At 39.5% G+C, this 23270-nt stretch overlaps 1 protein-coding gene across 3 annotated transcripts in view; it reads right to left on the bottom strand.

Moving 5' to 3' along the window:
* gnb1l (guanine nucleotide binding protein (G protein), beta polypeptide 1-like) overlaps window positions 1-23270 on the bottom strand; it is a 62571-nt gene that overhangs the window by 22808 nt on the left and 16493 nt on the right. For all 3 annotated transcript variants that reach the window (XM_036598745.1, XM_036598747.1, XM_036598746.1), the window contains 3 exons: window positions 21264-21389; window positions 19745-19907; window positions 14904-14996 (listed from right to left, as the gene is read on the bottom strand). In XM_036598745.1, coding sequence (XP_036454638.1) covers window positions 14904-14996; window positions 19745-19907; window positions 21264-21389 — 382 coding nt within the window. The remainder of the gene's footprint in view (window positions 1-14903; window positions 14997-19744; window positions 19908-21263; window positions 21390-23270) is intronic.

The following is a 23270-nucleotide window of genomic DNA, read 5'->3' on the forward strand; positions in this document are numbered from 1 at the left end:
ACGTCAATTTGACACGTGCCACCTACTTAGCCATTGCAGACCAGGTCCACCCCTTCAAGGCAAAGGTATTCCAAGATGTTAGCGGCCTCTTTCAGCGGGTAATGCATGCTTGAACCCTTTGTCATGTTCAGGAATTATTTAAGGAACATGATGAAGAGTTCAAGGTGTTGTTTTGGCCTCCAAAGTCCCCAGATTTCAATGCAATGGAGCGTCCGTGGGATGTGCTGGAACAAGAAGTCCAATCCGCAGCGGCTCCAACTCATAACTCACAGGATTTAAAAGATCTGTACTTAAAGTCATGGTGCCAGATACCACAGGGCACCTTCAGAAGTCTTGTAGAGTCCATGCCTCAGCAGTTAGGAGCTGTTTTGGCAGCACGCAGAGGACCGACAACATATTACACAGGTGGTCATTATGTTTTGGCTTATCAGTGCACACTCATATGCAAATGTTTGGGCACCCCGGTCAAATTACACATTTTAATGATTTTCTAAATAAAGTAATTTCAAACACATTTCTGCACATTTTAATGGGGGGGGGGCAAAATAAATGGTGGCCTGTGTGAAGTTCAAATTTTCAAATGTCGAAATCAGCAAATAAATAGAAACCAGGCATCAAACTTTGCAGAGAAAATGCCAAATATAAGTTTAAGCTTCTCATTCATCAACACAGAATTTAAAAGCATCCGCGTTGAAACAACAAACCCCCTTTCACTATCACAGCCTTCTCTACATCCTCTCTGAGACCACCCTCCTCTCCTATCACACACACTTTAAAGATACACTCTGTGACCTGTGATTATCCCGGAGGCTCTGCTCCACGCTGCCTGGCTTGGTTACGGGAGAAGCTCCCGCAGTTACAAGTAACGGCTACATGCAGTAGGTCCTCTCATAAATCAGCCCAGCGGATAAAAACACAGCGAGAGAGCCAGCTGATAAAAGCACACACAGCCATAACTCACCACAGCGCTGCAGGCCTACTGTCTACAGGCCAGATTTACAGCTGAGGTGCGCTTTACCACACGCGCACACACACAAAATACAGCATACAGGACGGTGCAGAAGTCTTAGGACTCCTGAGAAAATATGTAACTCATTTTATCTGGGCAGAAAGAATGTATCTGATAAAAAAAACACTCTAAAATGAGATATAAACAAACACACACTGTGATTTGATGAGTGTGTTCACTTAACCATTTCCAAAGCCAGTCCAGTATTTACAGTTAACATCCAACACTTACTTTATTTAAAAATGTCCTTATTAAATTAATCAGGTATTGCTGATCGAATTGGACAAATCCATGCAACAGCTGGAGTGCAGGGAGAAGTCAGGAAGTCCGTTCCTCTAACAGACATTTCAGCAATAAAAAATAAATAAATAAAAAATATATAATAATAATAATAATAATACTAATAACAATAAATTCCAGCTTATTTGGACAACCTCCTGAAGATTATCTACAAGCGTTTCAATTATTAACCAACTAGTGATTCTATGGAACAACCAGAGGACCAGAGATAGGCTTAGATTTAGGACTTGGGATGAGTTTAAGGGTAGACTTAGGTTTAGGACCAGAGTTAGGCTTAGATTTCAGACTTGGGCTGAGGTCAAGGTTATGCTTAGGTTCAGGACCAGGGTTAGGGTTAGATTTAGGACTTGGGATGAGTTTAAGGGTAGGCTTAGGTTTAGGACCAGAGTTAAGCTTAGATTCAGGACCAGGGTTAGGCTTAGATTTCAGACTTGGGCTGAGGTCAAGATTATGCTTAGGTTTAGGACAGGGATTAGGGTTAAGTTTAGGTTCTGAGTTATGATTAAGAATGGGCTTAGGTTTAGGACCAGGGTTAGGGTTAGATTTAGGACTTGGGATGAGTTTAAGGGTATGCTTAGGTTTAGAACCAGTTGGGCTTAGATTTAGGACTTGGGTTGAGGTCAAGGTTAGGCTTAGGTTTAGGACCAGAGATAAGCTTAGATTTAGAACTTGGGTTGTGGTTAAGGTTAGGCTTAGGTTCAGGACCAGGGTTAGGCTTAGATTTAGGACTTGAGATGAGTGTAAGGGTAGGCTTAGGTTTAGAACCAGAGTTAGGCTTAGATTTAGGACTTGGGTTGAGGTTAAGGTTAGGCTTAGGTTCAGGACCAGGGTTAGGGTTAAGTTTAGGTTCTGAGTTATGGTCAAGGTTTGGCATAGGACCAGGGTTAGGGTTCGGTTTAGGCTTTGTGCTCAGGTTAAGGTTAGATTAATTGTAGAACTAGGGTTAGGTTTTGGGCTGAGGTTAACTTTAGGGTTAGGCTTAGAACCAAGGTTAGGGTTAGGTTTAGGTTCTTAGTTGAAGTTAAGGTTTGGCATAGGACCAGGGTTAGCCTTAAGTTTGGATTTTTTGAGGTTAAAGTTAGGCTTAGTTTTAGAACTAGGGTTAGGTTTTGGGTTGAGATTAACTTTAGAGTTAGGTTTAGATTTTGAGTTGAAGTGAAGATTAGGGTTACGATTACGGAGATACACTGGATTACGTCTCCAGCATCTTTAGTTAGGAAATATAACTGTACCATAATTCACTGCAGGTAGGCTTCAGTTAGTTACATGGACCTCATACTATTGTTGTACCTTTGAGGACACATTTATATTAAGTGTAGCTTGGTGAACAAAAATGTTGTGCAGCACCTTTTTCTGACAGTGTAGGGTCAGGATTATGGACAATTAAGGTGTATTTAAATGATTTTTAGCTAAATGTAAGTGAAAATCAAGTTAAGCATCTATAAAAAATCTACAGTGGGCTTTCAAAATATAGGATTACCAACAAATCTTGCTACTTACTGTATTTTTGTTTATTTGTAATGTCGTATAGCATTTCCTGGCAAAAACATTTATTGCTTAGCAACATAACTTTTTGCCAAGATGAGGAGGAAAAACAAAACTATTTTCATGGCTACCTACGAATCTTGTACAGCCCATTTTTCCAGTCTAGCTCCCCCCCCCACCCCGCCCCCCCCAAAAAAAACCAAACACAAGCACGCACATATACTAATATTCAATCTTTCTCTAAGCCATAAACACACATGAGGAAAAAAACTCCCACCCCTAAACTTGGACTATTCATCTCCTGCAAATAACCACACAGGAACCTTTTCCGGCTCCACCCACTCTGTATGCAAACTTCGAATAAAACATAGTTAATGATGTGGATTCGTGCATCGAGCAACACCAAGCTGTCAGGGTCAAACACCATAGTTAAGTTTTTACACTCTAGTGTCCACAGTGTCCATGTTAGTTGCAACGGTTTTGGATCATCCCAGTTCCTCTTCTCTTTCCATCCCTACCGACTTCCATAAGGCTGAGGAAGCTCTGCAAATCATCTGTCCTTTGGTAGTAAGTAGTGTACCCACCATCAGCAAAGCTGGCAATGAAAAATCCCTTCCATATGTGCAAAGGCCAAAATGTGGGGATTCATTTCTCTCATTCTCTCCCACTTTTTCTCCCTGAAAGGTCTTCCTCCCGGGGAACGGTATATTTCTTTTTTCCTCGATGGTTAAACAAATTATAGACAGAATCACGAATCCCATATAAACATATCCCTAGCGGACGGCGTTACGATGACATAAAAAACAAAACAAGTGGAAATCAATCCGCAAGCCTCACAGACAGTTGGTAAGTGTTTGCGTCTGTTGCCCTCTGGCCCGCGCACTTCAGCTAAGTGTAGGAGCTCCCTGATTGATGATGTCACAGGTCGGAGGTCGCGGAACCCCGAGTAGACACCTAATTCATTATATCCTCCATGGCCAGGCCTGCAGAAGAGCACTTGAGTGGGATTACGGCTCGAGCTGGAGGCCAAGATTCATCATCCCAACAGCTGCTTCAGAGTCATTCAGAGTGGAGAGGAGAGGGGAGGAGAGAAGAGGAGAAGAAGAGAGGGGAGAAAGAGAGATGAAGAGAGGAGTAAAGACAGGAGAACAGGAGTGTAAAAGGGAGAAAGACAGGGGCAAGAGAGGGGAGGGTCAAAGAGGAGATAAGAGAACGATAGAGGAGGGCTGGGGAAGAGAGTTGAGGAATGGAGAGATGGGAAGGAGAGGAGAAGGAGCTGAGCTGAGAAATAAAGGGATGGGTGTAATAATGAGATAATGAAGGGAGAGAAGTGCAGCAGAGAAGAGACAATTGGAGAGAAAAGGAAAGGAAAGGGGAAGAAAGATGAAAGGACTGGAGGGAGAGGTAAGCGAAGGAGAAGAAGGAAGAGCAGGAGCTAAGAGAGGGACACCTCAGAATTTAGAGAAAAGTAGAGAGAAAAGGACTGAAGATGGAAGGAGAAAAAGAATGAAGGGAGGAGAGGAGGGGAAAAAAGATGAGAAAAGACAGAGTGAAGAAGAAGAAAGAAGACGAAAACATTAGAAGAAGGGAACAGCAGGAAGAGATAGATGTCGAGCAGAGAAGAGTAGAGAGAAAATGAGTGGAGAGAGGAGGAGAGATGGAAGGACTAGAGGAGAGGACAGAGAAAAAAACAGGAGAAGTGGAGGAGCAGAGGAGAGACAGATAGATAGATAGACAGAGAATGGAAAGCACCAGAGATATTGAGACAAATTCGAAACTGGGAGAGGAGGAGAAAAGTATAGAGACACAGAGTGAAGTGGGAAGGAGAGAAGGAAGAAAGGGATGAGAGGAGAAGGGTAGGAGTCGAGGAGAGAAAAGAGAACAGGAGAAAAGAGGAAGAGCAGGAAAGGCAGGAGCTAAGAAAAGAGGGTAGGAGGGGAAAACAGAGGGATACCAAAGGGATAAAAGTGGGACACAAGAGTAAATAATTGAGAGGAAAGTAATGGAGAGAGAGACTAGATGGAGAGCTAGAGAAGAGGAGAAGAAAGAGGAGGAGAACTAGAGGAGAGGAGAAGAAAGAGGAGGAGCAAAGGAGGAATTATGGAAGGACTAGAGGAGAAAGGAAGGAGGAGAATGAAAGTGAGAAGAGAAAGGAGGGCAGGAGCTAAAAAGAGGAGACGGGAGCAAAAGAGGAATACAGAAAAGTTACAATGTTATAAAAAGGTGAGAAGAGAGGAGAAAGGTACTGAGAAATGTAGCAAAGAGGCAAAGAGAGAAGGGAAGAAGGGAGGAAAGGAGAGGAGACACAAAGGGTGGGACGAACGGAGACAAACAGAGGGATACTGAAGGGATAGAAGTGGGACAGAGGAGTAAACAGAACAAAGAGAAAAGGAGTGGAGAGAGAAAAGAGAAAAGAACTGGCTCTAGAAATGAGTGTCTAAAATAGGACAGAAAAAAGTGGCTTCTAGAATCAATTCTGGAAATGGGGACCTAGAATCAAGGCTCTATTAATGGGGCTCAAGAAACAGAGTTCTCTAGAAATACTGCACCCAACACCACACAACAGGGCTATAGAAACAGGGTTCTCTAGAAACATAGCGCCCAGCACCACACAATAGGGGTCTAGGAATGGGGCTCTAGAAGCAAGGTTCTCTAGAAATATTGCACCCAGCACCACACAATAGGGCTCTAGGAAAGGGGCTCTAGAAGCAAGGTTCTCTAGAAATATTGCACCCAGCACCACACAATAGGGCTCTAGGAATGGGACTCTAGAAGCAGGGTTCTCTAGAAATATGGCACCCAACACCACAAAATAGGGCTCTAGGAATGGAGCTCTAGAAACAGGGTTCTTTAGAAATATAGTGCCCAGCACCACACAACAGGGCTCTAGAAACAGGGTTCTCTAGAAATACAGCACCCAGCACCACACAATAGGGCTCTAGGAATGGGGCTCCAGAAGCAGGGTTCTAGGATAAGGGCTCTAGAAGGGTAACTGTATGTATTCCAGAAAGAGAGAATGGCATTTTCAGTGTTCCAGAACTGGAACGTCAGGGGCGGGCTGCACATACGGAACCAATCGCAGGACGTTTGCTGAAGGGTGATGTCATGGTTTGGCCAGGCGATGAGTTGAGAGAGATGGATATCTGTATAGGAACATTTCCTCTTCACCGCCAGCCTCTCTCTCCCTCTGCACTGACAACCTTAAACGTTGCAGCGTCTCAGAGCACGTACATCCACATGCTGCGCTCTCTCCCTTCAGCCGTGACAGAGAGAACTTCCCAATGTAAAGGAAACACAAAAGCCGTTCCCCAGAGAGAAAATGCCACTGAATTTCATGAGTCAATATCACCTGAATCCAGAGTCCTACTGCTGCGGAACCAGTCTTCTTCTCAAGGGACATCAGTCATATTTTCTTGCCGATCACAGCCAGTTTGGACGTGGTCAAAATATGAGGTGGGAATTTAAAAACAGGGATTCAAGTGCGCTTGGTAAAAACGAGCTGGTGGTAATGACAGCTAGTGTTTCCAGAACCTGCTGATAAACAGGCAAATATACCTCATTTGGAAATCAGCAACCTTGATCTTGACTGGATAAATCTCAAACACTGTTCAATTTTCAAAAGTCAGATATAAGTTTAATATATGGATCATTGTACTTAAAGCCAGAGTTCAAAACACATTTTGGACTTTTAACTGGCTTGGACTTCAGACTAAAATCCTTTTAATTGATACTGCACTGGAATTATTGTATGTTTTGTTAAAAAAAAAAGAGACTGAACGTTACATTTTGTCACTACCAAAACAATCATAACATTACTGAAATGCTACCCAAAACAGGACTAGCAGACAGCTTTGAACACTTGTACACAACGAAATTGTAATATTTTCCTTTAAAATCCAAATGGCAGAAAATGCGTGACAAATGTTCCACATTGATTTTCAGACTTTGGCACACATTTACTTCAAAACAATGGGATCTAACTGCTCACCGTACGGTCAATTAGGACTAACTTGGACTTTAGACTAAAATCCTTTTGCTTTGAGTGACCCTATATGTTAATTATGTTTATTTTATTAAAATAAATGATTGAATGTTCCATTTTGTCACTACCAAAACAATCGTAAGTCCACCAAAACTTTACCAAACGTTTCAACAGTGACAATTTTGGATAATTTTGAGCATAACTCAGTAATACCAGCCAGTACAAGACTTGCAACCACAGCTTTGAACAGTTGTACACACAAAAAAAAAACACAATATATTTTCTGCAATTAAAAAAATACTTAATTGCAGAAAATATTTGCTTTGGAAGTGACAATTTCATGTTCCACACTGATTTTCAGACTTTGGGACACATTTACTCAAAACCATAGGATCTAACTTTTCACCATGTGGCCATGACGGACAGGCCACTTCCTGCTTTACTGCAGGGGTGTGGCTAAAATAAGGCCCCACCTATGGACTAAAACTCTGTGTTTTGGTAGTGACATGAAAACGTGGAACAGCATTTTGCGAACACAGTTTTTATTATCTAAATCTTTCATTTACACTTTAAAAAATATTTTTACAAGTACAAATTTAGGGTTTGGGACAGACGGAGAGAGAAAGCACCCTATAATTTATGATTTTAAATATTTTTAGCTTATTATTATCTCAATGAATGCCTTGGGTTTTAACAGATCATAGCAGTCCTTGTATATATCTAAGGTCTGAATACTTAATTGTGTGTTTAAATAGTTTTTACTGTTGGCCTGTAGTCTGAACAGAATGGTCCATATATTGTCATATTTCTAAGAAGCCATCTTCAATCAATCCACTTTCAGTACCACCGCCAACCTGAGACAAGAGGCCTGTTGAAAGTCTAACAGGCTGCGAGAGAATAAGGACCCCGTCAGAACTGAGGATGAAGGAGCAGCTGTCTGAATCAGCAGGGATCACGGGGATAACAAGACAGACCTCGTTATTGACTGACAGTCGAAGCGGGTGAAGAGTGCCCATACTGAGCAAAGCCTGCCTCTCTCACATTCACATGCTCTCTCTGTCTAATACACACACTCTGTCAATCTCTCACAGCGTTTTCCCGGCCAAAGTCACGCTCGGATGAGAGCATGTAACTGGCAGGCTAACAGTTCCTTCGTAGCGCTCTTATTTTGGTCAGAGTAAAGTTTTCAATTAGGCCTGTGCTGTTAACAGAGCGTCCTCTAAATGAGGTATTTATGTGGAAAATAACAGTTAAACAGTTAAGCCATCTGATAATCATGATAATAATGATCAACAACAAAATGAAATTTTTTTCATTTGGTAATTTTGAGCTCCGAAGTAGATGCGAGAGCAAAGAAAGTGATACAACACAAACATAATATTTGTGAAACAAATGAACCCAATAAAAGCACATTTCAGCAATAACTGTGCTCGTAGGTCATCTTTAATTTTGCCAAAAAACCCTTAATCTAGTAAGAAAGAAAGGAATTAAAAACATTACATAAACTTCACTGTCCAAGGCTGCTTAAGCCATTTGGCCAGAGACAGTGTGAAACGACCTGTTTGGCATGATGTGCTTCAGATTCATGCAGTTGCAGGTCGTATAACCAGCACGTGGAGTTTTCAGTCGTCCCTTTTCCTGCCATTGTGATCTACAGACGCTGGCAGTAGTGTACGAATGATATGAACACATCCAAATTAAATTATGAAACAGTGACGACAGCAGTAACACTAACAGCCGCGCTCCAGTCCAATAAATCAGTTCTGAGATTCATTATATGACGGTATTATCTTTTATTTCTTTTGATGAGCTTAGGTGATATATAAGTGAATACCCTTATGTAAAATAACAAAATGTTAATTTCATAGAACTATATTGGCTTATACACTCTTAACGATGGTTCTTTGAGTGTTCTTTAGTAAAGGCAATAGTTCTATACAGAACCATGAGCTAGAACCATCTCATGCTTGTTTTCCAGATGGTAAAATGGTTCTTCAGATTGATGGTTAATGTGTTGTATACTGTAACAAATGGCTTACTTCATGTGGTAACAAGTAAATAAACTAGTTTTATTCAACCTGAATAAATACTTTGAATAGCGATTCTTTCAATCAAAGTAGGTTTTTAAGTTAAAAAAAAAAATAGTTCAACTTTACTACATGAAGTAATTTTTTTAGGTTGATCTGACGAGCCATTTTTTACAGTGTATACGGTGTATATGGTTCTATACAGAACCCTTTTAAAAATGGATCAAACAGCACCAAAAAGATTTCTTCTACTTCTTCTATAATGTCACTTTTGCAAGCTTGTCATCACACATTCTCCATCAATCTGAAGAGCCATTTCATCATGCATAGAACCATTTAAGCACAAAATGGTAATATGTAGAATTCATAGTTCTAACTAGAACCATTCCCTTTACTAAAGAACCCTTGAAGAACCATCTTTTTCAGAGACTAGTACACTGTATTACAACTTCACTTTGAAAGTTTCAGAGATTTGGAGACCTCTCTGGTGGAAATGTGAAATTGCATGCTGTGGCAGTCGCCCGACCCATGAGCACCATGCAAGAGAAGGTGGGAAGGGGGGTCTGAGCCTCGCATGTTGGTCAGGCATCCACTGTGCGATTTTAGAAATCTTGTTCTTTGGTGACTCACACTGTGTGAGTCACCCATCGTGTACAGCCAAAGCCTGCGATTTATATACTCACACTGTACGAAAACACTCGCTCCGACTGACATGACGCAACGTGGGTGCTCAAACTGCTGCTCACACAGTAGACAGCTCTGCCTAGAGACACCTTTCTGAGAAAAAACACTGACTGAATCTCAAACGGCTCCCTGCTCCCTACATAGTGCACCACATATTAACATAGTTGCTCCTGCACTTACAAAGTGCATCTCTAATAAATAGCCTTCTGAGCTTCAGCCACGTGTGCACAATTCTGCACTATTTTGGTGCAGAAGCCAAAACTTGGGGCACTGCATGGGAAGTAGAGGGCTGTTTGAGATTCAGCCATTGACAAACCGTTACAAGAGCTTGTGCCACACTGTGCGCTCAAGCTAAAGAACAGACGGTCTACAGACAGGTTTATGAAGACAAAGAAAAATTTTTTTATTTATTTATTTACACTTCAGAATTCAACTCAGTCAAACAGAGCAAAGCCGTCATATATATACAGATGCTGGTGCTGCAAATGTGGACTTTTTTGCCTCCGTGTAGGAGCGGCGACTGTGGTTGTGTGTGGTTTTGGGTGCGACTTTGAGAAATCGGTTCGTGAGGCTGCTCAGACTGAGAGACAAGAGACCAAAATTTCTGACATGTCAGAAATCCACCCGATCATCCAACTGCTCAATCAGAGCTCGTTTGGGCAGTTAATCGGGCATTCTCCTCTCACACTGCACGGCAAACGACGGCCGATGAAGCTGAAATTCCGCCCGATCATGAAATTCAGTCGGCTCTGACCAAATCAGGTTTATAAACGGGCTAAAATCCCGTGTACGCCTGGCTTAAGAGCCATAAGTGAGAGCAGGAGGAGGACGTCAGCGGCGCAAGAGGGCAGGAGAGCGACGACAGCCGAGAGAGGCATGAAGGCAGTGAGGCTTGGGCACCACCTTTACTCCCTCTCTCATCGTCGGTGCCCGTCGGTCAGGCAACTGCCACACACACGAAGGAAAAACATTTTGCAATGCGGGTTGTGATTTGGACTCCTTCCTTGAGCAGATGAATCTGATGGTTGCGGTTCCATTGAGAGAGCATTCAAAAAGAACTCCGTCAAAACTTGGTGAAGGACGTCTTCCGAGGATGTGAGGGAATTATCTTCATCAGTATAACGTTAATCTCACATATGAGATCTAAACATGAAGCTGGATCTTCTTTTTTGAGCCTGTGTGTGTAACGTTAACACGTAAAGACATATGATGTAGTCCAAAAAACTGCCTCTGACTTTTAAATGATCATTATAGGCTTTAAAGGGCACCTCAATAGTGCACACGCAGCATATTTTAGCCTGTTTTTGTTCCCCCTTGATCCAGTAATGCTACTCCTTTCAGTGTAAACAAAATAACAGCGTGTGGATGCAAATATGTTGGGGAGGGGGTCGGTAAGAAGGCACGCTAGTCCCGCCTCTCCAGACACCACTACACCGCAGTATTTGCCTAAATAATGATTTGACCGTTTTCTTTTCCAAATTATTGCTAAAAGGACTCTGGGATGGAGAAATTCCCTGGCTCTGACCGCAGCAGTTACAGATCAATCTGTCAGAGTTGTTGACGTCCTGGCGTCTGCAGAGACTCATCATCACCTGCCATACCGCACTTTGATCTCCCACCACACACTGCAAACGACACGCCCTTATTAATGAGGCCACAGCCAAGCAGCTCCACAACACATAAAATAGTGCGACTCAGTAAAAAAAAAAGCAAACATTATTACAGAGGCAGCCTTTTAATTTGGTTTTATTGGTAAAGCCACCCAAAGAGCCTGCAGTCAAACACTCGTTCTCGTTTGCTTTGATTAGTTTCACCAATTAACTGTGCTCTACCTGCCAAATGAACTGAGACTCATTCTCAGTTCACAGTCAGAAACGAAAAAGCCATAAACATTACAAAAAGAGATATTAATTAAGCATGAAAATAATTACAGGTCTCTTTTTTTAATGATGAGGGAAAATAAAACCTTCAACAGTGTTTACAAAACACACACACACACACACACACACAAGCAGGCGGGTGGGCGAGCTTTTGGATGCAGAGCGGAGTCGATGGTTGATATATGGCTGTGAGCCGCCGTGGTTCCAGGCACTGTAATTACAGGGCTGGGAACAGGGCAGAATTTGGGGGAGAGCGGCTGGAAAAGCGTCCCGGCCCAGGACACGGTCGCATCGTAAATCACTCAACGAGCTGCTGCTCTGCATACGCATGGTTATGTGCCAGTCTACTGGATAGCAACAACAACAACGAGGAAAAACAGTCAAATGTTTTGGAGGAATATGGAGGAACTGAGGAATTATTTTTCCTAATGCAGTTATCAAACAGAACTAAAGAAACTAAAAAAAAATTAAAAAATGAATGTATTATTATTATTATAATTATTATTTATTATTATAATTATAATAATAGATATTAATAATAGACTGTTGATCTAAATAGTTGCATTTTTTGCACATTTTATTTCACTTTAACAATGTTATCTGCTAGAATTACTGTCTCAACCAAATACTGTATACTGTATATTGCCGTTCTGGTTGCTACCTCAGTGACTGCTATGCTCATATATGTTAGACTACCTGCTAAGCTGCTAGTATGTCATAGTATATTCTCATAGTATACTCTCAGTATCGTGTTCTGCCTGTGTTCTGTTTTAATTTTTTGTATTTATTTATTGTACTGTACTGTCTGCACTGTGTTTACTGTATTGTCTCACACTTGTGTTCCTGTGTTGGTCCTGGAGGAATGTTGTTTGATTTCACTGTGTACTTGTATAGCTGGAATGCCAATAAAGCCTGACTTGAGACTTGATACTTGAGATTATAATAATAATAATAATAATAATAATAATAATAATAATAAATAAATACCACTATAATGTAATTAAATTCAATAAAAATAATGACCAAGAAAAATATAATAATAATAATGATAATACTAATAATAATGAATTGTAATATATATTAAAAATACTACTACTAATAATACATATATTTTTAATTAAATGTCTCAAATGTATTTTTTTTTAAATGTTTCAAATCCTAAAAGAAACACTCCTTTTCTTTTTTTTTCCTATTTGTCTTCTTTTACTGAAGGTCTCATTGTGTAACAGTGTGTAAGATTTACACAATGAAACCTTCAGCAAAAGCAGACCACCATCTGAACATCCACTTCTCTTCAAAAATCACCTTCTGAAACATTTCTTTGAATGTTATTCTGTAGTTTCTTAAAAAAAACTTTCAAAGAACGTTAAATGTAAATTAAAATAACAGCTGCTGTAAGGTGGTGGAGTAACGATGCACACATTTTCAGTCCTGATGCGAGTTTCGATTCTGAGGTGAAGAATCAATTTGATTTATGTTAAAAACTGTCGTGATTCTAAAGAGCTCTAATTATGCACTCCACAGGTCGGTTTGGCTCAGATAAACAAAGGTTTTAAAACGTTTTCAGTGCCTGCTGCTCCGCCCTCTAACAAAATAAACCCCAAAAATCACAACCTCTGGAGTTTTTAAACAACTTCAGGAAAAAACACCCAGTCATTCGAGTGTGAGTGTGTGCAGGGCATAAGCCCCGCCCACTCCCCACCCACTTTACTCTGACTGAATGCATTCTGATTCCTGGTTTTGATCAATGACGGTTGTTTTCACAGAAGACGGTAAAGGAGAGACCCTCAGGAGAGACTGAAGGCAGTATCAGTGATACAGATTTATATTTTCATACAGTGTTTTGAACACAGATTTTTTTTGATTGTTCAATACTCTATTTAAATTGTCACACCTTAAACTGTGAGGCATGTGAGTATCGGTCATTTCACACCGATGCATGCAAAAGTTTGAGCACCATTTGAATTCTATTTTTTGTGGATTTTCTAAGTAAAAACAACACATCCTCTACAGAGAACACACTTCATTTTTATGCACAGTTATTGTTTATTTGCTGAATTAAACATATTAGGGAAAAAAAAATACATAAATTGTGGCCTATGCAAAAGTTATGGCATATATTATGTTTTCTTTTTTTCTAATATGTTAAACTCAGCAAACAGGTATTGCACACTAAACATTGGCAGAAAAATGCCATATTTCAGTGCGTTCACAGTAGAGGATGTGCTAACTTGCACCAATCAGGCATAACATTATGACCACCTCCTTGTTTCTTCGCTCACTGTCCATTTTATCAGCTCCACTTACTATATAGGTGCACTTTGTATCTGATCCACTCAGACCAGCGCAACACACACTAACACACCACCACCACGTCAGTGTTACTGCAGTGCTGAGAATGATCCACCACCCAAATACTACCTGCTCTGGGAGGGTCCATGGGGGTCCTGACCACTGAAGAACAGGGTAAAAGGGGGCTAACAAAGTATGCAGAGAAACAGATGGACTACAGTCTGTAACTGTAGAACTACAAAGTGCACCTATATAGTAAGTGGAGCTGATAAAATGGACAATGAGTGTAGAAACAAGGAGGTGGTCATAATGTTACGCCTGATCGGTGTATTTTTACTTAGAAAATCATTAGGAAATGAGGAAAAAATCAGACTAGGATGTGTCTAGAAAACAAGGCTTTCAATGATGGTTTGCCATATCTTCTTTAACCTCCACATTTCTATATATTGCTGTTGTTGGGACAAAACCTCGTATCTCGTTTTTTAGTTTTTGACGTAATTTGAAAATGTCTGTTGCCTTTTACACTGTTTGTAAATCTCATGTTGAATGGACCAAAGGAAATGTCCTAAAATGACTTGGAAACAAATTCTGGTTCCATTGACTTCCATTAAAAGTAAAGAAGGTTTTTTCCTTCTCCTGTAAAGTTACCATTTTGGAGACACGAGGTTTTGATCCAACAACAGCGATATAGTCGGCATGTTGCTTGTCGTATAAGCTCTTGAATTGCAAGAGTCCAAACGCTTAGACACATTTTATTTTACTGTAACCATGATAACAGAGTTCTGATTGGTCAGCCTGATTTTTAGCACATCCGTACAACACAGAATACCGAGATGGCCACTGTTAAGAATTTTATGGACTGCCGCAGTCTGGTACTTTTGGATTCAATGCGAATGAAGTCTTAAAACTTGGCGTGTGTTTAGTTCAGCTGCGAAAGTGATGAGGCCTTAAGGAACTGCAATAACCAAAGAGTGTAAAGAAGGTTTTTTCCCATAGAATACACCAGAGCAAGAGTACAGCACTGCAACACCAATCAAACCACCACAGAACCAATTAGAATATCCGGGAAAAACTGCTTTGGTTAACCTAGATGTCAATAAGCATGCTGTGTTGTGTTGATTGCAGGCAAATTGATTTAACTGTAAAATAACCGGTGAAACTCTAAACATCATTCTTTACTAAAAGGTTTTTTTTTCTGTTTTCTGATTTGATACACCTGATCCAGATGATATTCAGGTTCTTACCTGAAACATCTTCATACACATGAGCATGCCCCGTTTGGGGTCTGGAATTAACGAGCACACTGGGGTCTGACTGTCCAACTCCATCACTTTAATCTGCAAGAGAAGAGAAAAGAGGGGTAACACTTTCTATGAATGGCACCTTTGTAAGCATCTATAAACATGTTATAATGCATTCATAAGGCATTATAAACATGGCTATAAATATTTACAAAAATGCATTACACATTATACAACTCATAAGCTGTATTTGTCCCCTCTGAGCAAGCCCCCTCCAGTGTTAAGAGTGAGGCTTCAAGTTGAAGCATTTACTGAAGAATTTACTGAAACACTAAAACATACACAGTAAAGCACATTACAGGCTTAGTTCATCAAAATATAATTTCAGTGTATTATAACACACATATAGCATATATATGTGTATAATGAGCAGACATGTATATCAATAGTGTTGATGCTTACATCAATTATATAATTGCTGTTGGAATAAAACCCCTTTATGAATTTCAAAAGCCAGCTTGAGTCATAAAAGAGCTAATAAAATGCTATGCTTTGCAACTAAGGCTTAATGTGTTCATTACGCCCACACAATGTGAGTTTCTGATAAAATTTGCCAAATGGGCTGTAAAGAGATCAGAATCCATAAGCTATAAAAAAAAAAATCATTATCGGCGCACTTTCAAAGTTAATGTAACAAGATTTTGTTATAAACGATTTTGGTAAATTTTTTGGTCTGTTTGTCATGAAATGTTAACACCAGGTAAGGGGCAGCTGGAAATTTTAAATAAATAAATAAATAAATAAATAAGATTGGCCAAAATAGGTTAACACACTCTGTACAAAGAACACACTTGTGCACATTTTAATGCACAATTATTACTTATTTGCTAAGTTTAGCATCCCGAAAATGCAAAAACTCTCTCCTTTCAAAATGAATCACATTTGAATCAACCACACGCAACTGGTGGCTTTCTTAGCAGCTCACTTTAACACCAGGCTGGTCCCACAGTTTTGACATTTAATAGGCATGTCAAAAACTGGAAGCTTTTGGTTACAAAGGGAAAGTAAGGAAGAATAAGAAAATAACACCTTTTAATGAGATTAACTAGATTCTAAATGGTGACTTAGTGACTTTCATTCAATTATTACTTTAACGCTGTATCTAAACCACTACAGTCACAGTGCTGTCAGGCCTGTTTGTTTGCTACCGCTGCATTTACAGGCTGACTGGTAGTGCCTGGATGATCACCAGAGGCGTGCGCTGCTCTCTGCTTCATCAAGTCTTGACACGATTTCCTCCACTCAAAACAGAGGCCAGACAACAGCTGAGTTGTAGAACAGAATGGGAGGAAAATAAACCTCTCTCTTGTACAACAAGACACTGAATAAAATCCTCACCTTAGGCTTTATAATCTACCTAGATAAAACGGTGATTCACACACAGTTTGCCTAATCTCCATTAAAAAAAGCAGTGCCAGTACTGGGACACTCGAGCTCATGACGCACACGAGGTCACAAAAAGCAATGCGGACCATCAACTAGAGGAGCAAAAAGCCCCCCAGCACTGAGCTTTGGAGCAGTGGAACTGTGTACTCTGTATAAATGGAGTGCCATCCATTACCTTCGGGATGAATTGGAGTGATCCAGAGCTTATCATCCAACATCAGTACCTGACCTCACTAATGTTCTTGTGGCTGAATGCGATCAAATCCTCACAGAAAAGCATTCCCGGAAAAGTACACGCTGTTACTGCAGCAAAGGAGGCAAATTCACTATTAATACTATTTTATTTCAGAAGAAAAGCTGGATGAAAAGTGTCTATGCATTTTTGGACATGATGTAAGAGCGCAGTATTTTATACACTTCAGATTTATAAAATAAAAATGACTTCCAAGTCATTGGTCAACTCTGCGTCACACTGTTGGAAGCATATAATTGTCTAAAATGTCTTTGTATGCGGTAGCTGGAACTAAAGGGCCCAAACCCTGAAAAACAGCCCCAGATGATTATCCCTCCTCCACCAAACTTTACTGCTGGCACTATGCATTCTGGTAAATAGCGTTCTCCTGGCATCCACCAATCCTAGATTCATCTTTTAGACTGTCAGACATTCCTACTGCTCCAGAGTCCAGTGGCGGCCGCTTCACACCACTCCAGCCGACGCTTGGCATTGCACATAGTGATCTTAGGCTTCTGTGCAGCTGCTCGGCCTGGAAACCCATTTCTTGAAGCTCCTGGCACTCAGTTCTTGTGCTGATGTTGCTTCCAGAGGCAGTCTGGAACTCTGTAGTGAGTGATGCAACAGAGGATAGGGTATTTTACACGCTATGCACTGGAGCACTTGGTGGTCCTGCACTGTGAGTTTGCATGGTCAACCGCTTCATGGCTGAGCTGCTGTTGTTCCTGGACACTTCCATTTTACAATTATAGCACTTACAGTTGACCAGGGCAGATCTAGCTGGACGGATATTTCATTAACTGACTTGTGGCAGAGGTGTCATCCTATCACAGTGCCACATTTAAGTCACTGAGCTCTTCAGTATGACTAATTCTACTGCCAGCAATTGTCTATGGAGACTAAATGGCTATGTGCTTGATTTTATACACTTATTAGCAATGGGTGTGGCTGAAACATCTAAACTCAATAATTAAGAGGGGTGTCCAAATATTTTTGGCCTTATAGCATAGACTGACTTGTAGAACATGATTATGGTCACAGCATAATTCCATACACAGCACTTCACAGTTCACAGAAAGCAGTAAAAATAAGGGACACCTTTCATGAGATGGTGCGCCCGAACTGGTAGCGTACACACAGGCATACCACCCACACGCTCATAAACACCGCCTGCCAACTGGCACACGGTCTGATTAGAACCACAGACCCTCAAGACAGCCATGATGGAGCGGTCCAGGTCAGCGCTTTAGGTCTGAAACTGATTGCCAGGACGATCAAGATTCATCCTCATTAAGAGCTCAATTGAACAGCTCTTATTAAAAGCCTATTCATATTTTAACAGTGAACCACATCTGGAGCTGCATTCACCTCCCCACTGTAAACAAAGAGGGCTTTAAGAGCAGAGGTTTCATCCCCTCAGGTGTGTGTGTGTGTGTGTGGGTGTGTGAGTGAGAGAGAGAGAGAGAGAGAGAGACATAAACAGAGATAAACAGAGTGAGAGACACAAAGTGAGAAAGGGAGAGATGAGAGAGCAAGAAAGAGAGAGAAAATGAGAGAGCAAGAGAGAGAAAGAGAACAAGACAAAAAAAGGATACAAGGAAACAAAGACAAAGAGAAAAAATAAAAAAGAAAAGTGCACAGTAGTACTTGACGTGTGGTATTACCTTGCCATTTGCTTTTCTTCTCTCTCTCTCTCTCTCTCTCTGACAGCTCAGGAGGAAACTGACAGTACTTTCTGCCTCCAGGCTTTTCGTCTAACCAGCAAGCCTTTCAGCTTTGTTTCTGTTTCTAATATCCGCAGACATAAAAAGTAATTTGCGTACTGTTGCCTCATCAAAGTAATTGTCTAGGTGGAGTTTCACACTCGGCTGTAAGACTGGAGGAGGAGATACTGGATTTCTAGGCGCCACTAAAGTCACAGTACATTTTAGTGATATGCTTGTTCAGTAGCTTTGTACATAAGTGTATATATATATATATATATATATATATATATATATATATATATATATATATATAAACAAAACTGTGTATCTCCATTTTTGTCATAGTTTGAAAATGCCTGTTGTCCTTTACATTGTGTGCAAATTTCATGATAAATGGACCAAAAGTAACGGGCCAACATTACTTGGAAATAATTCTGGTTCCATTGATTTACATTAAAAGTAAAGTATGTTTTTGGCTTCTCCTGTAAAGTTAGCACTTTCAAGCACTTTCAAGATCCATTTTCAAGCTTTTCCAGCAGCTTACAGCTGTAGTAAATTATATATTGATATATATACATACTCAAAATAATGAATCATGTTAAAATAGGTGATATTATGCTATAAACAACTAGAATTGTGTTTGGTAATAGCAGAAGGATAAGAAATTAAAGGACAACACATATGCTTTATGTTTCAAAATGTGTCACCTGTTTGTAAGTAGACCATCACACACGCACATACACACACACCTGTAGACCTATATGTATGCACATATATACATATATATATACATATATATATACACACACATACATACAGGTTCACAGGTGTGTGTGTGTGTGTGTGTGATGGTCCACGTGTGTGGTAGGAACGCACACTCTTTTTTTATTCTTATTTTTATTTATTTGTATTTTATTTAATACTGTAAAATGTTTGTCACTGTGCACTGTGAGCTCCTGTATCCAAAACCAAATTCCTTGTATGTGTAGGCATACCTGGCCGATAAAGCTTCTGATTCTGATTATATACATACATACTTAATGTATATACATATGTACATTAAAAATAACTATTCTTGTAATACATTATTTAAATAATCATATTAGTTGATTTAATTCATAATCCCAATTTTCCTATTTAAGTGATTTCTGGATTTTTTACTTTATTAAACATATCATGGTCTTCTTAGGTTTCTTTCTTTAATTATTTATTTGCACTGTGAGGCGTTTCAAGCTATATGTATTAAAGTACTATGTAGCTTAAATTAATAATAATAATAATAATAATAATAATATCAACTTTATTACTAGAAGAGGTGAACAAAGTCATTACTGAAAACCTGCAGTAATCTTTAACTTCTGACCTTCTGGTAGTTAACCTAACTGCTGATATAACTGATTGGATGCCATAACATCTTTTTCTACAGAATAAAATGAGAGCACTCCTCTCGTCCCACTCACCTCCTCCGTGTGTTCTGCTGGGAGCGCCAGCAGGGTTTTGCTTGTCTCTGCCTCCAGCAGGCTGCACTGACAGAACCCGACGCTTCCAGTGTGGAGAGAGTGTGTTAATGTGTTGCGGCCCTCGTGCAAATCCCACATGCACACTCGCATGTCCCGACCCTGACTGAACACACAAACAAACAAACTCAAAATCCTCTTACTCTATCTAATCTGATCAATAACCTGAAATCAATCAATATCTTTAACCTCTTAAACTGAGCACTTAGTTATTAATCTGATGGTAAAGTGGTGTCCAAAAGTCTGAGACCACTCGTGAAAATGCTCCTATTCTCCATTCTCTGTAAGTTTTGGGGATTTGGAGACCTCTCTGGTGGAAATGTGCAACTGCGCACAACGTGCAGAAGAACATTCTGTAATGCTGGTTGACGTTCGGACCCCTTCCCAGAGCGGATAATCGCATGTTACTCAGCAATGCTTCTTTCAATTCCAACAAAAACATACCTAGTGCAGCTTTAAATATGTTTCATTGCAAAATATATTATCATTATTTTAAAAATCTGAGAGAGAAGCCTCTGATGAGCAAATCAAACCCACCTGAGAGCTTTCTGAACATAAGCTTCAAGAGAAGAGGTAAGACTAAAAAAACAAGGCCTTAACACAGTCAACGTCACAAATTTGCCAACATTAGAAATGTGCAAGAAAATTTTAAGAGTGTTTATTTCCATGTGTTTCCAGAATTTTGGACCCCACTTTTTATTATACAGTAAATACTATGAATCACTCAATAACTACAAACACTCTACTATGCAATGTGAGTAGTTACAAGAGTGAAGAATAGAAATTCTACAAAAGCCTCCATGATTAAATGATCGAGATGTAAACAAAGTCCTTCAGAGTGGTTTGATGTGAAATGCTCCATTTTAGAAAAACTTACTGAGTCAGAATTGTTCACAATGGTGATGATAGGAACCAGACGTCTGAAGAACTGAATGCCTTTGTAATGTACCTTATAGAAAGTTATGCTGTTTGATAACAGACATTGTTTTCTAACAATTTTGTGGCCTTAAAATCCTTGTTTAAAACACTTTAAAATCCACTCATGGCACTGTAAGACACTGTGAGGCACAACTTACCAAAGAAATGTTTGTTTGTTTATTTTTTTTTTTTAGATTTACAGCTATTTTACAATCATCTACACTACATATAAAAACTCAGAAGACATATGCAAGTTCACTGCTCATTTTACATTGCAAATAAAATGGCTATATCATTATTAGATATCGAGACCCCTGGCCCCTATCACCACCACTGTAAAGAAATCACAGTCTGTAAGTTTCTCCATTTCACATTAAATCACTCTGAGTGACTTTATTTACATCGCAATTACTAAATTATGCAAACACTTCGAACATTTGGCGGAATTTCTTTTAAAAAAAAACATATTACGATGTAATAACAGGGTATTATATTGTATCCGATTCTCAGGAAGCCAAGTGATGCCAGGTGAATGTTAATCTACCTGAGGAGTGCGTCAGTGGAGTTGACAGTGCTGACCCAGATGACTGAAGCTCCATCATGACCTTCGAGGACTTGCTCTGCTCTCCGATTGTTTAGATTCCACACATGGACGCAACCTTTCGCTGACCTACAATAAAACAAAGAACAGTGTTAGCATTAAGCTCTGTGCTAAGCATAGAGGACAAACATCATAGCATATTCATATGAAGATACAAAATCCCACAGAATCAGAATCAGAACCAATTTATTATGCCCAGTATGTTACACATTCCTTACAGGGAATTTGTCTTGGCGAGTCACATGTATGACATATAACACACTAAACAGACCAGACAAGCACACAGACTGTTAACATGTACTTAACTAAGGGACAAATAAAAACACAATAAATGCAGTAGAGCTAAAGAGATGTGTGAATATCTGTACATATGCAGGTCTGATGACGTATACTATGAAACTATTATACATTATATCCCAATGATACAAATATGTGCAGAAATGTATACATCTGTACATCTGAGCAAATAGCTTTATGTTACAGAGGAGTTACTGTAATACAGTAAGGAGGATTGCTGGTTTAAGTTTAACGTGTGAGGTGTCCACTGTGGTCGATGAGTGCTATAACTCTGTTAGCATGTCTGGTTGTGCTGGTTCTGATTGCCCTGAATCGTCCACCAGAAGGAAGTGGCTGAAACAGGTGATGTCTAGAATGAGAGGGGTCAGCAGTTATTCTGCCACCACGCTTCTATAAAACTACTATACATGAAAATATTTCCAATTTGGCTTTGCTGGTTTATTATCAATGACAAACTGTAAGACAGTAGATCCACCAACAACAAAACAGGGCTTGTTTGAACATAATATTTAAGTCTCTTGTCATAATCATGTCTGGAAAGGTTAAAGCTGATTGTGAGTCTAAGAATAAGCAGAACACAGCTGTGCAAAAGCATCAGTGGGCTTAGATACAGAGGAGTCAGAGTAACACTGATTATATTCAAATCATGTTTACTGTCACATCACATTTACACCGGTGCGAATTAATATTAACAAAAATGTATAAAAATATATATAAATATATATTGTGTATATATATATATATATATATATATATATATATATGTTAACATTAATTCACACCTGTGTAAATGTGATGTGACAATACACATACACATACACACACACACACACACACACACACACACACACACACACACATATATATATGTATAGCTATTGTCGGAGGAAACCTCATATCTCCATTTTTTATATTTTTTATATAGCTATAATTTGAAAATGCCTGTTGCTCTTTACATTGTATGTAAATTTCACAATGAATGGACCAAAAAAACGGCCCAAAATGACTTAGAAAAAAAGACTGGTTCCACTGACTTACATGTGTATGTGTGTGTGTGTATATATATTTCAGATTATATCAGATATGCAGCGAAAGAGTCCCCAAAGAAAGCATATTTTTTCAGATTTTCCCACAATTTACTGTCATTAACATTACATAAAACTCAGAAGGTTCACTGCTGGTTTTAGACAGTAAATAAAATGGCTGTACTTGTGTTGAAGACATGGCGACTCCTGGCTCTTATCACAACCACTGTATAGAAATTAAACTCAAAAAGCGTTCACCAAAAAATATATCATGGCTTCTAACAACAGTGGAACCCTTTTTAGTGCCACACAAAACACTTCTATAAAGCCCTTTTTGGAAAAATTCAAAATGATCTTAAAAAGGTTCTCTAAAGAACTGTACACAACAGGTGTTCCATCACAGAGAAGAACTACTAACGCAGACAGGGAAAAATTTAGCCATTCAAATGTTTCTATACATATATATACATATATATATACATATATATATATGTATAGCTATTGTCGGAGGAAACCTCATATCTCCATTTTTTATATTTTTTATATAGCTATCATTTGAAAATGCCTGTTGCTCTTTACATTGTATGTAAATTTCACAATGAATGGACCAAAAAAGGGCCCAAAATGA

This window comes from Colossoma macropomum, unplaced genomic scaffold (genome assembly GCF_904425465.1).
Source record: "Colossoma macropomum unplaced genomic scaffold, Colossoma_macropomum, whole genome shotgun sequence".
NCBI classification, from domain to species: Eukaryota; Metazoa; Chordata; class Actinopteri; order Characiformes; family Serrasalmidae; genus Colossoma; species Colossoma macropomum.